The 26,411-nt window shown below is 36.5% G+C and overlaps 1 protein-coding gene across 1 annotated transcript in view; it reads right to left on the bottom strand.

Moving 5' to 3' along the window:
• Nucleotides 1-26,411, bottom strand: part of PRDM6 (PR domain containing 6) — a 111,636-nt gene that overhangs the window by 22,410 nt on the left and 62,815 nt on the right. The window contains exon 6 of the mRNA XM_010000480.1: nt 2,020-2,147. Coding sequence (XP_009998782.1) covers nt 2,020-2,147 — 128 coding nt within the window. The remainder of the gene's footprint in view (nt 1-2,019; nt 2,148-26,411) is intronic.

Genomic DNA, 26,411 nt, shown 5'->3' with positions numbered 1-26,411 from the left:
TTTCCCTCCTCCTCTCCTCTCTTCTTCTCCCTCTCTTTCTTCCCAGAGCTGTGCATTTCATTAATTCTTTCCACTGTTACATAAAAATGAAAATCTGAGCCACACTATAAATTACCAGCATCTCCTAACTTGAGAAAAATTGAGTCTACTTTGTACTTCACCCTTGTAACATTTCATCTCTCAGTTTGGCTTCCCCTAACATAAACACAGCAGCCCGGCAAATGAATGTGCTAAAACCAAATGACACACTTTGCCGCTGAAAGAGCAGAACTGTTTTTGAGCAATGGGTGGTCTGTGAGGCTTGGAGTAGGCAGGGAAAAAAAGTGTAAGCGTACACCGTCCCTTACAAGCGTGCAGAGCTTCCAAAACTCGCAGAAATCTCTGCATGCTGAAGTACATCAAAGGGATTTTTCCCTTTTCGGATAATATTTCCTTTGCTGACATGTATTTAGTATTGTGGTTGGATGACTCATAAAGATAGCTTCATGGCGTCCCAACGCAGTTGAAGCAGAACACATGCCAACAAACATTATTGTCAGCCTCAAAATAAAAACAAAACGTTCAGCTAAGGGTCAATCAATCATGAGCACTTTGAAGAAAATTCCATTTAGATATTACAAATCATAACAGAATGAATTTAAACCAGCTGACTTTCTGTGAGGAGGACGTCCATGTACAATAAAAATTAGGCCGGTTTTTCAGTGTCCAACTTTTCTATTTTCTTACACTTGGATGCAGTCACTGGTGATGGATGCCAGTTTTTTAAATTGTGTTTTTGTAGTTCATTTTATAAAGATCTGAAGTAATCGAAAACAGATCAACAGAGGGAACTCTAAGTAAAAACTCCATCATGAAAGGAGAGTTGTAAAATCCACTTAATATTGACAGATGTGTAATGACTTTCTCATGCTCCCTTTTCATTTAGATTTGTCATATATATATATATGTACTTGTATTTTTTTCTTATTTTTGTACATATACATGTGCATGCACACACCACCACACTGAGAAACAGTTCACAAGATACCTATGAAAATACTCTTTCATAACAGCAATCTTTATTCATTATCCAGCATGTTTATTTAAAATCTGATGGGATTTTAACTATAGATATCAGATATTTAAGGCTATAATAAAAGATTTGTAATGTATAAATAGGATTGTTGGTTTTTTTTTTAACTGAGGCGTTATTAGTTAACTGGCCAGAGAATAAAAAAGCCCAAAATGCAATTGAACAATTTTACCATTGTTAAATTGAAACCCTATGGAATAATCAAACTTAATATAAATTTCATTTTAGCTTGCTTTTGTATGTTTTATTTTTAATTTTAAAGGTACTTTAAATAAGTTTAAGATTCTTCCTAAAGAAAAGAAATTCCACTCTCCAAAGTAACTAGCGAAAATGGGGATTGCTCACTGTGACTGGCAAGCCTGGGACATTCTTTGATGTGTTTTCTACCAAATTAATAAGGCCAAGCAGTTGCTTCTGATTCTGAGGCAAAAGGTTTGTTTATAGCTGAGATCATGTATTTATGTAATGTGTTGTCTGGGTTTTTCTGGATATTTGTAAGTACAAAGTAAAATGCACAGTAATTTCTTTACTTTTCACATTTTGACCTTCTCTAGCCAGCAACACAAAAAGCAGAAACACTAGTCATTCTGGCTAGCAGGTGCATCTTTATTAAAGGGTAGAAGATTGCTTTCATTGGCTTGCTTTGGGTCAGAACATTTGAAATGTGCAGAGGGCTCTGTGCAGTTTGGGGGTCACGCAGGTGGCACAGGACTGTACTTGTTCCCAGGAGCTGCAGCTCTAGCATACTTACAGCAACAGCCTCATCTCAGGGCAGCCAAAATTAAACCCATCCTCTCTGCACTCTGCAGCTTTTGTATTGCCCCGAAAAAGCACATTCACAAAAGCCCTGCTGCTGTCTTTGCAATCAAAGGTAACGGTGTCACGTCTGAATTTTCACTAAAAACATTTCCATTTTGTCACATTGAGTAAATAAAAATATACTTTACCTGTACTGAACCACTGTTAAGTTCTGTTCCCCACAGTGCCTTGCACATCGGATATACCTCATCCAGCTTGACTTACTGGGTTCTCCACCATCAATAAAGTGCTGTAGTGTCCCATCTTGGTCATATATCTAGGAGATATGTCACAAGGTCAAGTAGTTAGAACAAATAATCAGCAATCATTTTCACTACTTTGCTGGTGTCTCTCTGTGCCTTTTCCAGGAATTTATTGCCATGAGTTTTGTCATTGTATACTAGTGCTCTTAGAAATCTACATGGAACGGCAGAAAAGTATTTTGGGGGATGAAAGTTTATCATGTTTCTTTTATCAAGCCAATCTTTTTGTATTAAACATATTTGTGGTGTCTCAAAGATGGGACCATGTTTCCCAAAGAATATTTAACCTATTTTGACAGACTGGCTTTAAATAATGAACTGCCAGATAAACAAGAAATCTGGATGTAAAGCCTGTGTTGAAACGGCTGGAACATCTGAACAAGAGTCTGTAGTAATCCCTAGTCATGTATCCCTTCCTTCACATCTGAGTTGCAGCAAGAGCATGTACTTCAGCAACCTCACATGATACATTAGGGAGCTGTAGGATTCATAATACTGAGACAAATGAGGCTAGAAGGAAAAAGATAGTTGAAGATGCCTTTAGAAGATCCCTTGAGACACATAATTTTTTGAAGTAGTAAATGAGCAATCAGTCCTGAGGGAATCATGGTTTCCCTAATCATGACATCTCAGCTAAGGACATGAGAGCTAGTTATGGTAATTTTTAAAAAGATGGTATTATGTCTCTATTTGGCACCGGATACTTCCTCTGAAGCTGAAGAATAAAATTGCTCTGGAGGCTCTGAAATCAAAAGGTACAGATTTCAGGCACACCTGCCTTTCTGATGGCTTAAGAAATGTAATCTAGGAAGTGCTAATCCTAGTAAAAGCACATAATCTCACCAGATTCTTACCTGTTAAGCAACTGCTCTGTTAAACTTCAGAAATGTATCTGAACAATTAGGTGTTTATCTGAAGCAAACATGATCTTCAGATCTTTTGCCACTCCACAGATGCCATCTGCTTTAGTAATCCTACCCCAAAAATGTTATCCCTTTTGAAACTGTTTGAGCCTAAATTGATGTCTTCTTGAAAATATTAATTCTGCTAACTAAAGAGGAAGCACAGTTATTACATTGAACAGATTATTTCTGGATAACAATCTTGCTTTTCTACTTCAAGATCAAGAGAATAATATCAGAAATTATAGGCCTATATGAAATATTTAAGATTAAGATTAAAGAGTGTTTCTCTACAATGCACATAAAAACATACACAGGAATCAGACCTAGTTCTTTACTCCACCACATGACAATCTCAAGTTCAGGGTAAAGTCTCACTTTTGCTTTTGACCAACTGGGACTGAGAGTAATCAGAAGCAATATAGCTATTACTAGAGCATGAACAACAGGGCAATCAAGTGTCTACAGAGATTCTTATCATTTGTTCTTGAGTGCCTGTGACCTCGTCCTGGCTGGATGCTCCTGGGTCAGAGAAGCAAGATGCTACCCCAACATGCCCTAAGTAGTGGAATAAAGTCAGAAAAATCAGGAGTCCTCAGAGCCAAAAAAAATACTCCTATATCAGGTATTTTATTTATTTTTTTAATATGGCAGCTTGTTGATTATCAGCAAGGATCTAGTCTTATGTAAACACATTAATGTATATTGAATATATGAGCTATGTTAAACAGTAAAATTCTGTAATCAAAATGGAAAAAAGAAATACAAGAAATTAGCCTAAAAAAGAAGGAAGAGAAGGAAAAAAAAATTACTAACTGTGCTTGGCTTGGACCATGTTTGCAATATCTATCCATTCTAGCACAGTGTTTATTATCTATTCATTTACATGGTGCTTACTAACATAACAATATAGGGCTTGATATGAGGCAAGAATAATTCTCATAAAGAACAGCTAGCTTCCTAATCCCTAGATGATATGAAACAGGGAAGTCAAAGAAGACTGCTATAATCAGTACTGACAGCTATATCTGGACACACACAGGGACTTGCTCAGAACTTTGTGTATATGGACAATCATGAGCTGACATGAGAGATTAAAGTCTGCCATGAAAATGCAGTACTGGAGCTCTCTCAGGCCTTGGCCTGGAGTAGGAAGTACTTCTCTACAAGCAAGACTAAATATGTTCAAATGCTTTATTCTTTCATAGACTGGTGCAACAGCAAGACTACCCTCTCCTTTCCCTAGGGGGATATTACTGACATGGCAAACAAAGCTATAGAGTCAGAATCCATCTTACAGCATTCTTAGCCCAGTTCTTACAGGAATGAAAATCCAGCTGTTAAGAATGGAGAAACCCTAACTTTAGAAGGGAAACACTTCATTGTATCTGTTTATTTGTCAACTTGCATAATACAGGTTGAAATCTGGAAAAAAATAACTGATACCGTTATTAGCGTTTATGCTGCCATTGTTCTTCAGTTCTTGTTCATTTTACAATTGCTTGAATATAGCAACCACTATATCATTGCCTGAAGAAACCATCACGTGGGAGGAATGAAAATCCAGCTGTTAAGAATGGAGAAACCCTAACTTTAGAAGGGAAACACTTCATTGTATCTGTTTATTTGTCAACTTGCATAATACAGGTTGAAATCTGGAAAAAAATAACTGATACCGTTATTAGCGTTTATGCTGCCATTGTTCTTCAGTTCTTGTTCATTTTACAATTGCTTGAATATAGCAACCACTATATCATTGCCTGAAGAAACCATCACGTGGGACCACCCCCCCCCCTGCCATAACAGAGGAAAAGGAAACCTAACACACAAATTGTGAACCCTGACATTATAGCAAACTATGTGGATATGTTTCCTGCACGTCTATTACACATATATATGTGCCTAAACACTCCTAGTTTCTATTAAAAAAATTACTGTAGAATCCTGTGATAAACTGATGTTACTGAATATCTTTGATTACCTCACTAGATCACAACATTAATCTACATTGACACTGTAAGAGCCTCATGGCAAATAAAATCCCTTTTCTCCAATTCACTATGTAAAATGCACAACAATCTGGATATCACAACAATCCAAGGAGTGGAAAAAAAAATTAGTAATTTCTCTTTTTTATGCTGGTTATGCTTGAAAATGTTACCTAAACTGCTTACCATGTATTTTCCTTTTTCTCACCCAAAGTATTTGTAAACTGTTTTGTTATTTGTTTTGAGGTTGTTTTGTTTGTTTGTTTGTTTGTTGCTGAGTTTTAAGAGGTTGGGTTTTTTTGCTTGAAACATTTCAAAGCTTTAAAGTTTCTTTTTTATGGTCTCTGTTCCAATTTTGAGGAATGCAACAGACTACAGGCAGACACTGGAGTCTGATAAAAGAGGACTTCATTCACCTTCTCATTTGACAAGCCTTGTACTCCTTTTTATCTGTTCCCACACTTACTAATGGGTTCTTGGTTATTTACGGGTAGTTTACTGCTATGTTAAATATCAAGAGACACAGAATGTGAAACATATTATTATACAAGTATCCCTTCCATTTCTTATACCCCTTCCTTTAAAAACACCAGTTTACTCAGTAATCAAGACACAGATATAGACAGGTATGACATGTATGATGGAATTTCTCACAGAGTGTCACTGATATTCCTCTTGAGGTACACATGTATTCCAACAGGGAAATATGGGAAAAAGCAGATAGGATGTCAATGCACAGATACTGGTCAGGTTCACCTTGTCATTGCATGTAAATATAACTTAAATATGAAGGATTTGATTTATTGCTTGTTGGATCGTCTATTGATAATTATTTGGAATCTGTAGATACCACAACTTATAATGACAATGATAATAGCAACATATAATGGCAATAATAATATAATTTCTAAGGCTCACAGTGTCCGATATAAATGATGCTTTAAAATCTATTAATGACTGCTAATAAGTAAAACAAAAAGCAGTCGCTGGAACATCCATCACTCTGGCAACATGCCAAGTCCAGGTAGGACTGTGTAAGATTTAAATAGCATTAACAGATAAGGCAGAGTGCTAAAGACCCTTCTGAGAACTCTGTTATATCAGTACTGACAAAGGCAGTATTGGCCACTGGATAGACGAGGACAAATGTAATTTGCTTTTGCTCCAGTTTCTGATAGAGGTGCCACAAAATTTTAGAATAAAGGAGACCAATTGTCATAGTTCAGTTGCAGAGAGAGCCAAGCTATGAGGCAATTAGAAACAATTTCACAGTAGAGAGAGAGAGATGAAAAAATACTAGGTTTTTTGGAGTTCTTACCTCTCTATCTGTTGCTTTCCTTTGTTCCCTGTCCATGGCCTGCTAAAGGATTCTTTTCTTGGTAATTCTGCCTGGATTTATTTTCCATTTTGTCAAATAAAAAGCGTATTAGCTTACAATTTGATTGACCTCTAATTTTCCTTGCAGGCAGAGGGAGAAAAGACTGGTCCTGTGTGTGTACCTTTATATTATAGAAGAAGTTACTAGAATAGTTTTTCATGTTGCAAGACATCAAAAGAGATGTGGAAAACCAAAAAACATGCAAGAATTCTCACCATTAGTAGAGAATCTTGCTTTTTCAACTTGACTGCTATTCTCATAAGGTCATTGGATTTTCAAATCTCTCAGCATGAACCTTCTCTTCCTACAAGAAATTCTACTCGACTTCAGTGGGAAGAGTCAAGAAAGCAAGGATTACTTTTGATGAGTAGATAGATTTCATAAATCAGCCATTAATTTAGAAACCATGGTTGTACTCTAAATTACTGGGAAACCTTTTTAACAGTCTGACAAAACTGATTGACATGTCAGATATGTAGCATCCATACAAGTTACATTATTTTGGTAAAAATGTATGAAACTAAAAGCCATAGTAACTCTGAAAGCTTCTTCCTTGGGTGGCTTGGACATTGGAACTGATTGGTGTATACATTAGCAAATCTCACTACTCTGAGACCTTATTTCTCACATAACACTACAACATCTGCTACAACTGAGCATATCCTAAATAGAAATTGAAAACCATGACAAAAGAGTAAAGTTTATAAGTGTGGGTATTTAGCTGATAGTCTGTAAAGGGTGTGCATTTATGGAAGATTATAGTGTGAGGCTGGACCTAAAAAGCCTATCTGATCTGTGACACTAGAAAGAGCAACCCTGCTCATGTCCCTTCATCACAGTCAGCAAGAATCACTGCCTGAGAGGCAAAATTTCCAGTGCATCCTAGTCCTTGCAGGCCAGTTTCCTCCCTAGGGCCCATAAGTCTTTGGCTACTCAGTCCGTGTTTCTCTGTCCATTTGGGGTTTTTTTATATTTGAAGAAGAAATCTACAGGCAAAAAGGCCTAGCATATTTGTTTTCTATGATCCTTTTTAGACTGTTTCCTCTATTTGAATACTTCCCTCGAAGGAAAGTCTTATTTCTTTATCTTCTTATTTCTCTATTTTATATAATTTGCTCTGCAGCTTTGTATTAATCCCCTGGAATAAACTAGTTCCGTGAGTAAAACTGAGTACATATATGCTTGGATAGATTGCAGGAGACTGTCCAATGGCATTACTGGCAGAACAGAACTTTATGGCTATCTTAACAAAAGACAAGGAAGGTTATTTCTTCAATAAAGCAGAAGAAACAGCAGTCATTTACTTTTCTGAAAACCTCCAAAAGTCTCACAGCTAAGTGTATTGTAAAAATCAGTGATTTTACTTGCCTAAGACAGTGATTGTTAAGCAAAATGCCAGTGGGCTATAATGTTTATGACATGTATATGTTATTTATTTGTTGGTGTTTCTAATCATGTCAAACTGAAAGCAAATTATACTGTATACATGACTTGATAACTTATTCATTTAGATTGTGTTCTGTGTAATATATTGGTGCCTAGCTCCCTTTGAAATCAACACACTGGCAAAGAGCCTCGTTATCTCAAAAGTCTGAAATGTTCAGAAGAAGATGTTGCAGGAACTGAAAGAGAGGAAACAACTGACAAAATTCCCTGAATAGATAACTTTTAAGGAGCATAGCTGAAGCTGAAAATCAAACAACAGTTGTGTTCATATTTTATGATAACAACTGTTTGAAGAATGAATGTTTTTAAACATGACATGTCTGTAATATTAGGACGTAGGCACCAGATTTAGAGGAGAAGGGTCCTTCCAAATATGCATCTTCTTCCTGTAATACACTGAATGAGAAAGCTGTGTAGGAACAATCACAAATTGAGTCATCACATCTTTCTAACTTGAATGCACTGGCTCTGTGACTAAGTCAGGCCATTCAGCAAACTTTTTAAGAACTCTTAGTCTCTCCATATAAAATATTAAATACAACAAAACTCAGAAGCCAACTGTAATGCATGGAAAAGTCTTAAAATATAACTTAACTAAAAAATAAATAAATAATAAATATTATTATAGATAATGATAACATTGTATAATCATGTCAAGACCACATCTCAAACATTTGAATACTTTGTAAGTTACATATAATCTTTTAGATCTACTGTAGAGTAAAGAGGCAAATTATCCTTAGCCAGTATAAAGAAATGTCTACTCATTACATTGTGATAAGTTCAACTTTGATGCCCAATAAATATTATTGAAACTGTAATGATCTGTTACACACATAAAACTGGTATGAAAAAAATAGTAGTATACATGTCAGCAACTTAATTTAACTAGAAGCAGAAACATTTGGACAGGTTCCCTGTTTATCTGCATGGACATGGTTTCAGAACAACGTTAGTTATAAATGCTTCTCATGTATTCCACTGTTGCTTGATAAGATTAACTGTTTTGTTTTGCCACTTAAAATATGCCTTCAGATTCTTTATGGTCAGATATCAGAATTTAAAAATACAAACATGCTACAGATAGCATCTGTGACCGTTCCCCACAGCATCTAAGTTTGTTGGCTGATGATGAAATAAAAATGCATTGTTTTTATTGTTAAATAAATTGTGAAAGTTGGTTACTACATCTTTACATGTAGGTGAAATAAATCTATGTCCATAACTAGTTACTTCTTTCAAAGTGTTTTTATTTTTTAAATAACTGTATAGTATTTTTTTTGCCATGTAGAAAATGCAACAGTTCATTTAAAGAATGTTGTTATTTTGTATTATATGCAAAATAGGGTCCAAGTCTTTATGCTTTGAATGAGTGTGAAGATTTCCAAATGTTTTTAACTATACTGAAGCATTCTGAACTGCTAGTAACTATTAACAAAATAGAAAACTGAAATAAATGAGGAGAAAACATCAGGAGCATCACTGGTTAAAACCAGATTAAATGTTCTCCAACATTTTTTGGAAATCATTTCCCTGGGATGAAACACCTCTGTGAAAATGCACAGAAATATATCCTGACAGCCAATGGTCTTTCACTACTCACACTATTCAAAGCGATTTTCTGCAATTAGCCATATCTGATATGGACTGCACATCTTGTAATATCTGGTTAATGTCCCTTTAATCTCACAGGCATCATATAGCAAATTTTATAAAAGAGAATACTTGCCAACTATTATTAAAAGCTATTTATTTTTAATGTTTCTCAAAGGGTTACAGCATATGAAACTATAAACATTGTTTTGAACTGTCTGGGCTAGGTGAAAGGCTTCATCTCTCACTTAGACCCCAGTCCAGCAAACGCTTATACACATGTTGCAATCCCATTGATCTCAATGGGACTACTCGTGTGTGAAATCAAGCATCTGTGTAAGCAGTTGGAGGACTGGAGCCTTATTCCAGAAAGCATCATGAGAGCAATGTCCAGATGATTATGTAGAATTTTTTTATTATTATTATTTTTTAAAGTTAAGTCTCAAAGGTTTGTTTTGATATTAGCCCATGAAGGTCCTGGAATATGGAGGAATTACAGGTAACACAAACCAATGTTACTCAACAGTGCAAGAAAAGAAAGACAGCAGAGAAAAATCCACATTAAGTTGGAAAACTGTACACATGCAAATACGTCTGTAAAGAACCAGCACTCTGGCAGCAGCAACTGACATAAGATGGCCTCCTCAATGTGTGCTTTTGTACTGTCCTGACAGGTCCAGTGATAGGACATAAAAAGCAGTGGCATTCCAGTCACAGGTCACTCTGCAATGGACATGTTTTTGCTTGGCATTGGGATTTTCCAACCTACTTGCTCCACCCTGCTCCTGTGCAGCCCTGGAAGCAGATGGTCATGGGGAGGCAACAGACCAAAGCTGTTCTCTGCAGTCTTATTTATGCAGGATGTGGAACATGAAGAGAAAAAAAAGTTGCCAGTTTAGACTTAGTATCCTAAGAGACTAGGAAAAAAACGGACTAAAAAGCAAAACATGATTTAGAAACTGGGCGTCAAACTACCCAAGGTATTATGAACTTAATGGAAGACCCTCACACCAGGTGCCTGGTAGATATATACTCCAGTATGCATATTAGGGAGGGAATTCCAAGATGACTGTAAGGGCTTGATGCTGAAAATCCTCACTCATCTGGAAGGCCTCTCTGAACTCAAGTTAGTAATAAAACTCCTAAGATGGTATCCTGGGCCAGGGAATCAAGATGGCTATGGTGAACTTTGGTGCCCCTGGTGCCCCTGAAAACAACTGGTTCCTTTGCAAGGTAATGACAGAGCTTTGACCATTTTCTTGCAGCTTCTCAAAACCTTTAGACATTGCAAAGTGAAGAAAAAAAAAAAAAAAAGAAAAAAAAAAGGTGACCAAAGCTGTTCTCTGCAGTCTTATTTATGCAGGATGTGGAACATGAAGAGAAAAAAAAGTTGCCAGTTTAGACTTAGTATCCTAAGAGACTAGGAAAAAAACGGACTAAAAAGCAAAACATGATTTAGAAACTGGGCGTCAAACTACCCAAGGTATTATGAACTTAATGGAAGACCCTCACACCAGGTGCCTGGTAGATATATACTCCAGTATGCATATTAGGGAGGGAATTCCAAGATGACTGTAAGGGCTTGATGCTGAAAATCCTCACTCATCTGGAAGGCCTCTCTGAACTCAAGTTAGTAATAAAACTCCTAAGATGGTATCCTGGGCCAGGGAATCAAGATGGCTATGGTGAACTTTGGTGCCCCTGGTGCCCCTGAAAACAACTGGTTCCTTTGCAAGGTAATGACAGAGCTTTGACCATTTTCTTGCAGCTTCTCAAAACCTTTAGACATTGCAAAGTGAAGAAAAAAAAAAAAAAAAGAAAAAAAAAAGGTGTTTATTTCACTTTTTACTTTCTTTTATAAGCAGCCAAATATTCCAGAAATGTCCTCTGTCATTCAGCTGAGGTGTTCTTTCAGCCTGTTTCCATATAGTCAATACACTCATCCAGTTGGACAAAAAATTAGAAGGGCAAAACAGCTAACACAAACTTAATGTCACAGAGGACAGCACTCCAAAAACAGCATGCATAAAATGAAGTTTTGGCAGATTTTATCACTTGGCATCAAGCTAGGCAATGTAGCTGAAACAAGGGAGTGGGTGCATAGCCCCTAAGGTGACATAATGATAGCTTGGTGACCTTAGAGAAATCACTCAGGACCAAAAGACTCTCATAAATGGAAAAACCTCTGAATTGTCCTGATTCTAATATGTGAGGAAAAAAGGAATTTCAAATATCACTGGGGGCTTACCTTACTACTGACCAAGAGGAAATGCATAGCACAGAAATAGATTTTGATCCTTCACTCCCGTAATTTCTGATGAGTACATTTTCAAAACATGGTTCCAAGCTGTGTTCACATAGCTTGGTGCATGAACCTGTGTCTGTGTGTGAATTAGCACTCCCAGGAAGGCAGCAGATTTTAGATTTACAAAGCCCAGCCACAATGCTTTGTGATGCTATCACTATAATTTTTTTAATGAAGCTTAATAGCTTAGGGATTTTTGTTAATTTTCACTTTTCACTAAAGCACTTGAAGCTTCTAATTCTTCTGTTTAACTTTAGGATTTTTTAAGGCTCCAATACAATATCCCCTTAAGCATTTAAAACACTGGTTTACAAATGTACTTATCTTTTCAATCACAGAGCTCTTAAAGAAACTCTCAGTCCTGTGTTACAATAGGCAAAAATCATTTAGCAATTCAGCATTAGAACTGCCACTGAAGTCAGTTCCTACTTACTTGGACACTTCGGTACTCTACATGCCTGTCTACTTTTTAGGCAGGTAAAAGCAGATACAATTTGCTCTAACTTTCTAAGCAAGAATTCTTGCCTTCTTACAGGGAATTCTATGTCATGTGCCATGACAGCCTTTAGTCTCATTTGAAGTCAGGGCACTTCAGGGAATCATGGAATCACTGAAGTTCGAAAGGTTCTCTGGAGATCATCTCATCAGCTCATAAGATGTTGATGACCTCTGCCACCTTCACTTTGAAATTTCTGACTCATGGTTCATGGCCATTCTATAAGAAAAAAGGAATTGAAAACAACAACAACAAAAGAAAACACCCAACAAAACACAAAGAAAAAAATCCACAACAAATCCACAAAAACAAAACCAACAATAAACAAGCAAACAACCCCCCCCCCCACACACACACACACACACAAAACCCAAAAATAAAGCCCATCCTGGTTAAAAAATTAGTTATATGTAAAAAAAAAAAAAAATTCCTCTCAAATTAAAGCCTTTCTACAAGTAACCTCACTTTCAAGCAACTTCAAGAAAATTACTTTGTTCTGACAAAAGCACTGCTAACTAGTATAATGGTTGTAACCCACAAATAAGGGTTTGGCACTGAACTAGGGTGCAAAGCATTATATTCAGATGTCTAAACTTAAGTTTCCACTAGGGCTTCTGATGGTTCTGAGTATCCCACTGAGCATCCAAGTGACAGCTCCAGAAGGCAGGCAGACCTGCCTAAGCTGTAAGACACAGGTACTGCCCAGGATTTAGAATAGCATTAAGAATCTTTTTAGACACTGGAGTTGCTCTACAGATGTCTGAGTTCAGTTCCTGCTCTGAAAAAGTTTTGTTGCATGATATATAGCAGGTACTTAAATTCTATGTATTTATCCTGAGGGTTTAGAAAACATGGATTTTGATACTTTTTTTTTGGTGCACCATTTGTTTATCTTCACTCTGAGTCTGTAAGTAAATATGGGTAAGGACTATATTTACAGTGTCTTTGTAGAACATTTATCTCAGCAGAGCATTCATTTGCTACTGCAGTACAGACTTCACAGACAATTCTTCCAATCCTTTTTTAAACATCTCATTAAAGCTCACCATAAATGAGGAATTTCAGTAAAAATGACATATTTTAGAAAACATACTTAATTCCTTTGTGAGTTTTAAATAATGAGGCACACTGATATTTTTAGTTTGGAATATTTTGGTGGAATGTCTGGAATGCCAAGTTCCCCAGATGATGATTAAAAGGTCAAGTAATAAAGTATATTATAAACTATGCCTGAGATTCCTCATAAAACAAATGAGTAATGGCTGTACAAACTGTGTCACCATGTTTTTACATTGAAAAAATTACTGCATTGTATTATTCCTTCAAATTTGTTAGATCATAGGATTGTCAGAAAACCAGCATGGTGATGGTTAGTTTGCAGCTGCTTCAGGGCTGAAGTCAGAGTCAAGAGGCAGATGAAAAGGGTGCATTAAGGAGTAATGTTGATGTTACTAGTAGATGCATGGTGGAGAATGTGAAACTCATTTCTTTCTTGCCAGAGTGCAGGTCTGGTATTGGTAAGTATCATGTTCAGTTTCTCTGGAAGAGAGTTTGTTTCTGTGGGGATTATAACATTAGATTAGAACATTGCTTGAGTCACAATCACAGGAGCCCTCCAGAGCTGTTAAGCATTTGGCATATCTCACTTATCTCTAAGGGTGGCAGGGGCCATCAATACAAAGTGGACCATCAATCAATCTGGGGTCTTCTTCAGACGTTGCCTGTCAGCTGATCAGAGGAAGACTTTAGGGAATCAGCTTTCCATTATCAGGATTTGGTCTGTGATCAGAACAAGCCACTGAACCTTTTACTTTTCACTTGGCAAAAACATACACACTGGAAAAAAGTCCTGACAGTTCATTCATTTTGCTCCATCACTGGAGCCAGATGATGTTTGACTGGGGAGACCCACCCTCTTTGATGTTGTGCTCTTTTGAGAGTGCCCTGCTGTGAAAAAAATTTTCTCCTTCCAAATTAAAGAGAAATATTTCTGCGTCCAGCTGTTAAATGTGACATTTGCCATTTTTCAGTGCATTGGCTTTGTGCCACCTTGCAGGCTGTGTTTCAAGCCTATCTTTTTCCTTACTTCTTCTCAGCAGCAATAGCCACAATGCATTACTGTCTCCAAATTGTACATAACATCAACACCAAAAGGGAAAATACAAGTAATACTGCATTGCTGTGAATTACATCAGCAATATTTACACACATTTCTTCTGATTTTTTAAATTAAAGCCAGCAATCTTTTTTTTTTTTTTTTAACGTGACATGAAGGGTAAAACCCTTAAATAAAATCTACCTATGAAAATTCAACTTCAGTTTCATTCTGATTGCAGTAGGTAAATCATCCTGAAGTAAAGCTTCCCCAAAATACATTTGCTGGTTAAATTAGTATGGATGTTATTAAAACTTGTTTCATGTGTACTGATTCCACATCAAAAAAATGGCATCCGTTCAGCAACCCTAGCTCTGTTTAAATTAAGACAAACTTCTCAAGAAAGCTTGAATAAACATTTAGGTTTAAGCAATCAAGAAAACCTGTATCTTCTCATATTTATTAACTGCAATTTTAGGAGTTATAAAAAACACTGTCACAAATTGTGTATACTGTAAATAAAGGGTGGACTCATCATTGCAATGTTTTGCATATATTCTGAGGAGGATGAAACACAACAGGTTCCAACTGCTCTTCAGCTCAAGCTTTCCTTCATCCTTTTAATTTCCATATTTGCTGACATGGAAAAGGATCAATATTTGATAGATTTTGGCAAGCTCATTGTTGAAAATGTATGTTTTGTAATTAATCTTAGACTACAACCAGCAAATCTGAGTAACTCCTCATACACAAAACACATCTTCCCATTGCAAAAATTAAAACCTGACTGAAAATCTCAACAGATGAGAATGTAAGTACTTATTTTAGAAAATTTTATGGCTAATATAAAAAAAAATAAGTTTTCCCCCTTTAGATATCCATATTCTAGATTCATGCCAATAAAAACTATAGTCCAGAAAGATTTGATCTAGAAATCAGCCATACAGCTGCACCCTGCTCTTCATTTACACTACATGCAAATCCTTAACTCAGTTTTTTAAATTGTATAATGACATAGATTTACTAATAAATGTAAATTAGCCTCTCTCCAAAAGGCTACTACGGAGCCAAGCAACATTCTGCAGGGGTTCAGTCAGTTGTCAGAAGCTATGTGATATCTAACAAATACAGTGTTGGGACTGGAGATGCCAAAGTAACATGGAGATGCTGATAGTAACAACGCTGGCAATTCAATAGAAAGCATGTTTCCTTGCTACTGGAATGAATCAAACACTGCCACTCCTAAAACTGCATACTTACACATACAAATGGTCTATAACTCATCATGTCTGAGTCTATGTGTTATGTTGTTCCGTAAACATATAGCACCTTGTACAAGAATATCATTTATGCTATTATGGTTCTTCTCTGTTGTTATTTCTAAATAGATTAAGAAACATTTTTCTTACTAGTAATGTTAATTTTCATTCCTGTATCTAACGAATGTTACCAAAAATCCTCTTTATTTTCCTCTTTCTTCCATCAGCCACTGTCTCATCATGCTGCTTTTTTGTGTCCCTCAGCAGAAAAGCACCCAAGAGTACCTCATTTGAGTAGAAACAAAGGACTGACTGCAAAGGTTTGTGTTAATCTTATTCTCTATTCCATATTGCATTTTTCTGTTTCACCTTTAACACTTTGCAACCCACCTATATCCTTCCAGCATTTTTCAAATGTGATTTCTGTGCCAAAATAATTTTAGCTAAAAAGGGTTTTTTTGGTCCCAGTTTTAAGTTAAAATATTTAGGTGGTTTATGTAGACTAATAAGGATGCAGGAGGTATTTCAGAAACAGGAGAATAGTTTAAGCAGCAAGTGCACTGGCTTTAAATGTTGACTTTTTTACAAAGGAACTCACAGCACAGAAATTTATTAGAAAAAAACAGAACCTGTTATTACAAACAATGTTGAAAATCTTAAGAGTAAAATTATTCATCCAAAATAAGTTGGTGGTGTTGGGTTTTTTTGCCCCCCAAGTCTAAATTCTAAAGGCAAAGCAAAATAAACCAGTTCTTATTTTTATTATTTTCCCAACATCCTCAAAGTTTAACACAAAGAGGAAATTAATCACTATTTAGCAAAGCCACATGTTTTTATTTTACTGGAGATAGCCAAAACTTCATAATGTTTGTAAAGAAATAACAACAACATAACATTTTAGAGAAAGTTTTTTTCTGTTTTGAAAGAAAAGTCATTTGGATTATTTCAAGGTTTTATAAACTGTAACAAAATGTTTCATTATGAGCATACTGAGTTTTAAAACTGAAAGGAGTTCTGAAGGAAAAGATTAATTTTCTGATTAGAAAATATAAAATCAACATGTTTAGATTATTTTGAACTATTTTCCCAAAGGTTTTATTCATCAGAAGTTCCCCTGAAACTGAAAATATTATGCAAGCAGTCTCTCAGCATTCTCTGGAAAAAAATTGGTTTCCCTTCCCAAAAACTTGCAACGAGTAATCAGCTGAACACCGGTGGCAGGCTATTAAAGGCATACACAAAAAAAAAAGTCATGGCACCTAAGAGCCTGCAATCTAAAAGACACAGATAAGGCTAAATAAATTGGGAGACCCAGAAAATGTGATGAAAGTTCAACTTTTCCTCACTTCTTTCCTGTCTCTTTCTTCCCCATATATATTCACAAAACTTCTCAGCTTAAATACAAAGAGATTTATAGGGAGTGCAACTTCACAGCTTTTCCAAGCTAAACAGGAATTGCCACACTTTCCCTCCACAAGAAGAGAAAAGCCTCAGATTTCCCGGTGGGGTACAGAGCTCTACCATCTCCCTCCCATTCTTGGGGAAAATAAACCCTGGATCTGTGTGCAGACAAGAGAAAATCTACAACCTTTTTTGGCCAGCTTGTATCTCCTGGCTGCCAGTCCATTAGTAAGGTAGGTGACTTCAATTCACATATATTAGCCTGTATATTTGAGGGCAAAGGGAACAGTAACAATAACTGTGTGCCTACTCTTAGCCATACACTCAGATTAATTATTTTCAAAGAGTTTGATGAAGCTGTAATAAAAATTAATTTGTCCATAGAAAGAAGCACTTCTTGTTCTCAAATGGCAGATTTATGATTTCATGCAAACATGAATGTCCTAGAGCTCACTCTTTTAAATATGGAGTATTTTAAAAGACATAAAATATTTGTCCTAATGAAGTAATGGTTTCCTAAAGTTTTGCTTCTTTTCTGTACTGCCTACAGTTTTATGTCTTTGTTGAAATGTGCCACTTTTTAAATTATGATGTTTTCCTAAGTCTACTATATTCTTTTTCTAACCCACACTAAGAAAGCACAATTGTCAGACATTATGTTTTGAGGGCGAACTGACCTCCAACATATTGTGGATAACATAAATTTCATATTTTATAGTTATTTTTAAAACATTCCTAAATTCAAACCCCTTGGTTGCTTAGTATCTTGAACTCACTCCACCTAACAACACAGTAAACTAAAGAGGCAAATGTTTTCATCCAAAAATTAAAGTAAAAGGTGAGAGGAGGGGATGAAAAAGTACTTTAGCATTAGGGAGTTACTGTTATTACAGAGTCACGGCCAACTTTAGATAAGACACAGTACTGAGACAGCCCAAACAGCTGCTGCAATCCCTAGACTGTCATCTTAGCCTGTACAAATTTGTCTAAGAACTCTCCAAGAACCTGGGAGTATGGGAAGAGCGAGATGGGTGAGGTTAATGCACTATGGTTGTAGCCTCTGCTGACTCATTCTGTCAAAAAAATACCAAGGATCATCTAACAGAATATGTTAGTATGTCACTGTAGAAGATTTTACTTCTTTTTCTCAAAGAATTCTTGTTCTCCAGTAGAGAGCAGAGAAGGATGTGAGTTACTCCAGGCTTCAAAGGAAAGACATTTATTTTGTCCAGATAAGTAAATTGTCTAGTAATCCCATGTGGCATCTGGATAGGAAATATATTATAGTTACTAGAAAATTGAGCAAATCCTTGGAATCAAGGATGAATAAACAAACTGACTGAGAGGAAAAGACACTTACCAGAGGCTTAATAATGAGGTACATTCAGGAGCATTCCATAATTTAAAGGCTAGTTGCTCAGTGAGCCAGATTAATGAAGCCTGGTTTTAGTATGAATGTGTGTCTTTTGTCCCCAGAACTTTTACTGCTGTAATAATCTCCACTTCTACACTGATTTCAGTTTGTGATACTGCTGTCTAAGTATTCTCCAGTTATTCTGTACTTAGCACTGCTGCTGATATCTCTGTACATGGAAGAGCAAAAGGTATAGTGGAGTCTCACTGTTGATGAAGAAGGAATGGTGTCCTGGAATACCTGGCCTTGAGATGTGAAAGTAGAGAAGAGGTATGGTGGTGACAAAAAGTGCTCACAAAAGAACAGTAACTCTTGCTCAACAGTGAGATATAGATTGGGTCAGAGACCTTTGGAAATCCCCATTAATACCCATCTGCATCTTGGATAATCTTCTTGACAGCATCCCAAATGCGGATAACTGCTTTTAGAAGTCACACCATGAAATGTGCAGTAGCAGGAAGGTGAAATTGGAACAGTGCTGGATGGAAAAGTCTCAGTACACAGTTTGTGTACGCTCAACAAATCTCATGGCTTGGACCACCAGCACAGGCAATAGGTCCAGATGCAGTTGCTGTTTTCCTGAATCTCTGGAAATTTAAGCTGATGCATGTTTGAAAAAGCACAGTTGCCATGACAATAAAGAGTGTGCCCTGTATGATTTTCATATTTGTCTTCACTATATATATACAGGATATCCTGTATTACACAGAATGTCTGGCAGTCCTGAAAGAATAAGATGACATCTCCTGTCGTAATTTACTTTGTTGCTACTTTTTCCACATTTCAGAAGATTTAACTTATACACCCATTATATCAAATTTAGGAAAAATGAAGGAAGGATTATAGTCTTCCTAGCACTATAGTTATGACTATGAATTAAATCAAATCACTTCAGGTAAATTATTAGCAATAACATACCTCAATTGTAGACACATTTCATGTTCATCAAATTTAAATGTAATTTTTGTAACATATTTTCTCAGTCTAAAATGTGATTTCTCTAAAAATTTTCAAAATCAGCAAACACTAAAAAAAACCACAACAAACTCTCTGGTTCTAATAAAGTTTTTAACATTGTAAACAGGATCTGAATCAAATCCAAGACCATATTGACACAGCAACTCTTAACACACAAAATTCAATGCAAGGACTACAAAGAGTGTCAAAAGGCATCATGCTGCTTAATGCAGAGCATCTATGCAGCAGTGTCTTAATTGTGGTGCAAGTTCTTTAAAAGTCAGTACAATAATAACCAGCAGCAAGCAGATCACTGGCAGATTTTTGAATTATTGTGATGATGGGAGAGAAAGAGCAGGAAGGCCTTACCTCACTTCTAACAAATGGTTGTAGCACTTTTCACCTGTAATATTACAAAAGATATGTATTGCAATTCCCATTTTACCTGAGGTAAGCCATACCATTAGCATTGCAACTCTGCTTAAACATTCTGTCAACTTTAATGGCACATTTACACATACTATGCCCATAAATGAGAAAAAAATCCAAACCTCATCACATGTATCATTCACATATTGCATACAGTCAGTCCTGAGATTTGTATTGATTTAATATCCTTTAGAGCAGAATTGAGCAGGACCCAAAAGATCCATCATGATGCAATTATCAAAAGTTTTTCAATTCAAATGCATCTCTGCCAAAATAATTTTAACTGTAAATTTGCAAATGTCTGAATTATGAAACTGCACAGATTTGAATTATAATAGTCAAAGCTCAACTGTTTTATAAATACATTAAAATATGGCATTAATATAAAAATCCTATATCATACAACCAAAACAATTTAATATAACTTGCTCACACAATAACCGGATCATTTTTCCAAATGAATACATAAACTCCATCGTGTCATTATGAACTTCTGACCTTCTGATGGCTACAACTGGGAACAAATGTTTTCCAAGAAAAATATTGGTGACTCTGCATTTGCAAAACAGAGAAAGCTTAAAATAAGCAGTCTTTGCTTTGACAAACATATCAGATGTATGGCATAGGAAAAGATACTGGCCCAGTTCTTCTTTCATATATATCAAGTATAATCACAAATTAAAAATCCTACTGATTTAAGGCTTGTCTACACTGCAATCAAAGTGACTGGGACTGAAGCGGGCAAATATGTTCTCCTGGGGTAACTTAACTGTCTGGGTTACAACAGCAGGGCAATAGCAGCAGCACGGGATATACTTAAGGCTATTTACCACTTTTTACTGTGAGTTTTGCATCCCATGGTAAGCTTGGTATTGCTGGAGTTACATTATTTCTAAGGCTGGAATAATTACCTTGATTAAAGCTAGTTGGCTTGTTATCTGCCCAGAGGTGCAGACACATCTTTCTTTGGCTGCAATGTAACGTGACCTGTAACATGTAACATTTACTGATAAGAAATATTGGGGCAACTACTGATTATTTCCTTTGCACACATGCAGTGTAAAATGAAGTTTGGTTTTGACTTAAAGGTAGGATTCATTTCACATAACATTAAGCAACTAATCTTAAGTATATAACCTAACCCTATTACCCAATGTCCTTGTAGAGACAATGGGGAGAAACACACACCATCAAAGGGCAATACATCATAAGCAAGGTTAACTGATTTAGACCAGAACCTTAAGTGGCTGATATTGAATGTTAGTGACTAAGAGTGCAAATACAACCTGCTATAAATTGCCACACGCTGGGTGGCATTCACTGAGATTAGTGTTTTAAAAAGTCAGCCATTTCTTAATTACTCATACGCTAGTTGTTTTCTCGTGCTCCTTAAGAAAAAAAAATAAATACGTGTAAACCATTTTTATCATCTTAGCATGTGAGTAGGAATATTGTAGTGCATTTTTGACAAGCAAAACAGCTTATTTATATAAATACATTGGTAAGTAAATGTAAAGCATCATACCAGTCATAAAATTCTTAGCCTTCATTATGACTGGACTATGAAAGCATGCTCTCAACCAACCAGAAGAAATTATGAAAGGAACATAATTCTCTTTTCCCTTTTTAAAATTTATTTTTAATTCATCGTTCTTTCCAAAATATACTTCTCGCTATTTAGTTGTTGTTGTTATTTGGTTTTGTTTGTGCTTGGTTTGGTTTTGTTGTTGTTTTGGGTTAGTGTTTGTTTTTTTGTTTGGGGGGGGAAGGAGCAGCATTTTACAATAGCATTTCTTTTCCTTCCTGTTTTTGACTCATTTGACCCTTTTCATGTGTAGACATAACAATAGTTTTCTCTGTTTGTGGTTTTTTTGGTGTTTTTTTTTTTTTTTTGTGTGGGGGGGGGGGGGGCTGGTGGTGGTGCTGGTTCGTTGTTTGGTTTTTGTTGGGTTTTTTCATGTTGTTTTTGGCGGGTTTTTTTTGGTACGGTGAACAGCAGAAGCAGAAGGGTTTAGGAGAGCTGTAGTTGTAATGCTGCTGAAAGCTGCTTCCTTGGAATGACCTTTCCTACCCAGTTAATGACTCCAGTAAGGCAACTCAAAAGTAAAAGAAAAAAATCACTTTGTGTCATATTGCTCACAAAACCAGTGTTTTGGGAAAGCTTTTCAGACACATGTTTAAAAGGAAAAAAAACCCAAAACCTAAACCAGTGCCACTTCTCCTCACAATATTAATTTCTAGACTTGACTGGCTCAGATGCCTCAAGTCTTTCTTTGAAAGCCTTGAGATAATACACAAGTGGCAAGACTATGAGTATGTCTGGAGCCTGACAATAATTGCATACCCCAGCTCACACTGCAGCAAAATCTCGACATTGCAAATGACAGCAGAAAATAATAGACCCTGGTGAGTCTAACTATTTCAGTCTAACCAGATGGAGGAGAAATAGGACCTAAGTCTCCTATCACTCCTCCAGGAGGAAGACCAAGGGAAAGCATATTTTCTACTTGGAAGATGACAGTGGCTCCAAGCAGTCCATCACTCCATGGGAGAACAGTGTTGAAGTGGGAGGGCAGGTGGTCTTCCAGAAAAGCAGCTGTGATTCCCCTTGCTGACCTGCTCTCTTCAAACATACCACACCAGATCACCCAGCAGTCCCTGTGTCACTGCAGCCTTGTCCCATGGTGGACATGAGTATCTTCTGAGTTCTCCAAAGGAAGAGGTCTTTGCAGATCTCTTTCATAACAGAGGAGAAATCATCCTTTCAATTGGGTCTTTGGGATGCAAATTGTACTCAGTGTTGTCTAAAATTAAGGACCAACTTTGCCCTTCAGCAAAGTCTAGTCAGAAAGATTTAATCAGATACAGTATTGCCCTGGTGCTTGCAGCAGTATAAACTAAAAGAAACTGTAACACAGGAGACAGTAGATGCCTTCAAAGACTGAACACAGTCACTTAGAAAAAAAGACTGTGTGAAACTATGTAACAGTGTCATCTAGTGACTCTTCCTAAAGTTTTATTATCCAACCAGAGCAGCTAGCTGCGAAGAGGGGTTTTTGCTTATTGAAGTGAGCTGTGCCCAGACTCTATGTTGACACTCAAGTGTTCAGATGTGACAAGATTTCACAGGCAGACTGAGTGCCCACAAACACAAATATGACATTTGCAAACAAGTGTCTGATGAACACAGGGACATCTTTAACTGCGTATGTGGAAATCCTAGTGGAATGCCAAAGCCAGGCATGGTGCAGGTCCTGTCTTGTGTCAGGGAAAGCATCTGTCATGATGGTGCTGAAATACAGCTCACAATTTTACCACCTACTGAGACTCCTTTGAACTCAGTCCTCCATGTAATCTGCAGACCATTCTGCAAGGTCCTGCAGACCACCAGGGAGCCATGGACAACAATTTAGTAGCCTCTGGTGGAAACAACCACAGCTACAAGTAGGCAGTTTTGCCATTCTTTTTTTTAATTTTCTTTTCTTTCTTTTTTTTTAACATCTGATCCTAATACTGAGGTTATGTATTTACAGCCAGTGACTAAATCCTACACCATAGTTCCTTATTTCTAAGCACACTCAATGAATGTGAGCTAATCTGTTCATAAGGCTCATGAGAGCCCATTAGCATTACACTGAAAGAAACATTTCTTTGGTTCTTTCTTATTTTCATTCTTCTTTCCTCAAAGTCTGTTTCCCACATAACAAAGACCATTAATAAAAATGAAAAATCTTAACTAATATATTGGATTCTTTCCTTTTTAGAGTTATGAAGTTCTTCATAATGTGTAGTACTTGCCAAAGAATACAGTTAAAGGCATGTGCATTTTGTTATATTTCCATTGTAATGAATTAAAGTGTCAGAAGCATTGTCCAAAGAGCATTCAGTCTAACAAACTTGGAAAATCTGGAAAACGTAATACAAACGAGACACTTGTCTGTAATTCCTGTACCAGTTACAGGGGAACACATCACACTGCAACCTGGATTAGCTCTATACAAATTAAAATAAAATGTAATATAATAAAAGACAGTTGAAGCTAATCGGGGTTTATTGCATATAATCTCAGCTTCAAATCACATTCATCCCTTTCCTTTGCTTTGCAATGTACTGCTTAAATGGTTTAGATGCTACACAACAACTTCATATAAGATTCCAGAAAACCAAGCATAAGTTCTCTCATTGGTTTGATAATGAATTGTTCTGATTCTGCTGCGAGTTTAACGTCCACAAATAAGTTAAAAGAAAAAAAAAAAAAAAAGTAAACCAGTTGCAGATTTTCTGATTTGAGGTTTGCACGTGCCATGCACCTGAAAGATCTGTGGCTTCTAATTAAAGACCATAATGATAAACAGCTTAGCAAAACAGGCAAGTTGGGAGAAAAATATTTAAAGTAATGTTTTTGGAGCAAGGTTATGGCCAGCTGAGGGAACAAGGAGGAAGAGAGAAGTTCAGTGATAATGTGAAGGATACTCTTGGCTTTCATTTTGAAACAAAGTTATAAGCACTTTTCTTTGCCAGAACAGTTTTAGAAATATAAACTAAAGTAACAGGAAGAAAAAAGGCTAGCAGTTTTTCTGCTCAGAAAAGCCCTGAATTAAACTCTTTTCTGTAATATGAATAAAAGAACAGGCTGCTCTGCTTCCTGTCCCAGACTTGATCCAAGGGGCAGCTTTCTGAGGGACCTCAGGGCCCAGGAATAAGTTTCACCAGAGCCAAACCAGAGCAGCTTGTTGCCTTTAGGAAGTCTGAAAGTAACATGAGATGCTCTCAGGTCCTCTTGTCAATGCGGACATGAGGAACAACACTACTGCTTCTTCAGACAGTATTTCAGGACAACTCATGTCCATCAGTTGTTTGTGTTCCTCATCTGCAACATTCCTGATGCAACTTCTTTCTCACACTGCTCTCTTCCTTTCTCCTGCATTATCCACCCATTCTTTCTTTTTCACCTTCACACACCCTTCTTCTATCTCAGGATTTTAATCCCAGCTCCAATCTGCACTCCAAATGCACCCGTTCCTTTCTAAAACTGTGAAGCATTTGTATATGCCAAGGGTGTGACAACAAGCACACAATGAATCCAATAAAATTGTACTTTCTTTTTTTTTTTCTTCAAAAAAAATTCATCTTCTTTTCTGCTCTCTTCCGTTATCTTTTTTATGGCACCAAAATGACCATGTACTAGATTTAAATTGGGACAGGACTTATTTAATTTTGAGACACATAACTCCAAGATGCTGAAAAAAAACCCCAACACAAAACAAGCAACAAAAATGTGAGATAGAAAGAGATTCTTCTACAATAAGTATTCTTAGTTATTAGCCCACTTCATGAGTTATAATCCAATAACAACACCATGAAGGTGGGAGAATGCTCAGGAATCCCCCAGTGTATAAGTTTGGGGTCCCATTTTACAGAGCTAACATCATTGATACAGTCACATTTAGATTTACAAGGCATATTCATGAGGACAACAAGATTGACACTATTTAATTCCAGGCAGTATTTTTTTCCTCATAACTGCAAAAAAAAATCAAATACATATGAATGATGTTCAGAGAAATACATCTGATAAACTCATAAAGCTAATTCTTAGAATATTTATAGCAAAACTGTGCAAGACTTGTATGTGCTGTATAGCCTCATTTGTTAAAAAATATATTTAATAAGTGACAAGCTCAAGTGAAAAATTTTATATAGTACTGGATAAACCACCCAAGTAGTTAAATCAATTCCTTTCTGTTTAATTTTGCTATTTGTTTTTCTATCTGAGCTGTCAATTTTCTAACATATTAGAGAAGAAGTAGGAAAGTCTTTTTGATTGATAACAAGCTCAGATTTTTGTGTCAGACCAGCAGAGGTTTTTTTTTCAAAGTAAGAATTCTGTATGTTCCTCTTACATTCTTAGACAATTATTCTACAAAAATTATTTAAATGCTCTTTTTTTAGCTGCTTTGACAAGAACACCAAAACAGTTCACATCACCCTTGACCCACAGGGTGTACATCATCTTGTCAACATATAAACAAACACATGATGGGCTGTATTTTAATAGATTCTGTAAATATCAAGATCCAATTCATCAAAAGGTTTGCCAAAGTGACAGCTGTGGGGGTTGTGGTATATGGCTGCGAGTCCGTTCAATGCTGTTGTTGCAATAGTATCAATGCATGAAAATTCAGAGCTACTGTTGTTCTTTCTTCCATATTTCTGTTTCTTTGGAGCTCTGGGTTAAGCTGCAGTCTGTATATGCCACTTCATGTACAAGGGAAATATGCAGGCTTCCGGGCAGAAGCCACATGGCTGGCTTTTATAATAATCACTCTCCTCGCTCCACATCTTTATCAGACAATTCCTCTGATGTGCTGCACTCTGTCAGAAAAAGAGGCTGCGAGGAATTTATTAGCAGTGAAACTCTTTTCCTTGGGAGAATGAGCAGAGCTCAGTTTCGATAAGATTTACACTGACACAGTAAGTTTTCTTAGTTGCCTTCATAGATTCATGGACCGTAAGATCATCTGCTCCAGACTATACTTCATAGGCCATTAGCTTCCATCCAGGAAAAGGTACAGCAAAAAAGGGAGGGGACCAGTGTGCCATGCATACTCATAA

This window comes from Chaetura pelagica, unplaced genomic scaffold (genome assembly GCF_000747805.2).
Source record: "Chaetura pelagica isolate M959 unplaced genomic scaffold, ChaPel_1.0 scaffold16, whole genome shotgun sequence".
NCBI classification, from domain to species: Eukaryota; Metazoa; Chordata; class Aves; order Apodiformes; family Apodidae; genus Chaetura; species Chaetura pelagica.
Note: the sequence above shows the minus strand (reverse complement) of the source record. Positions and strands in the feature narration are given on the sequence as shown.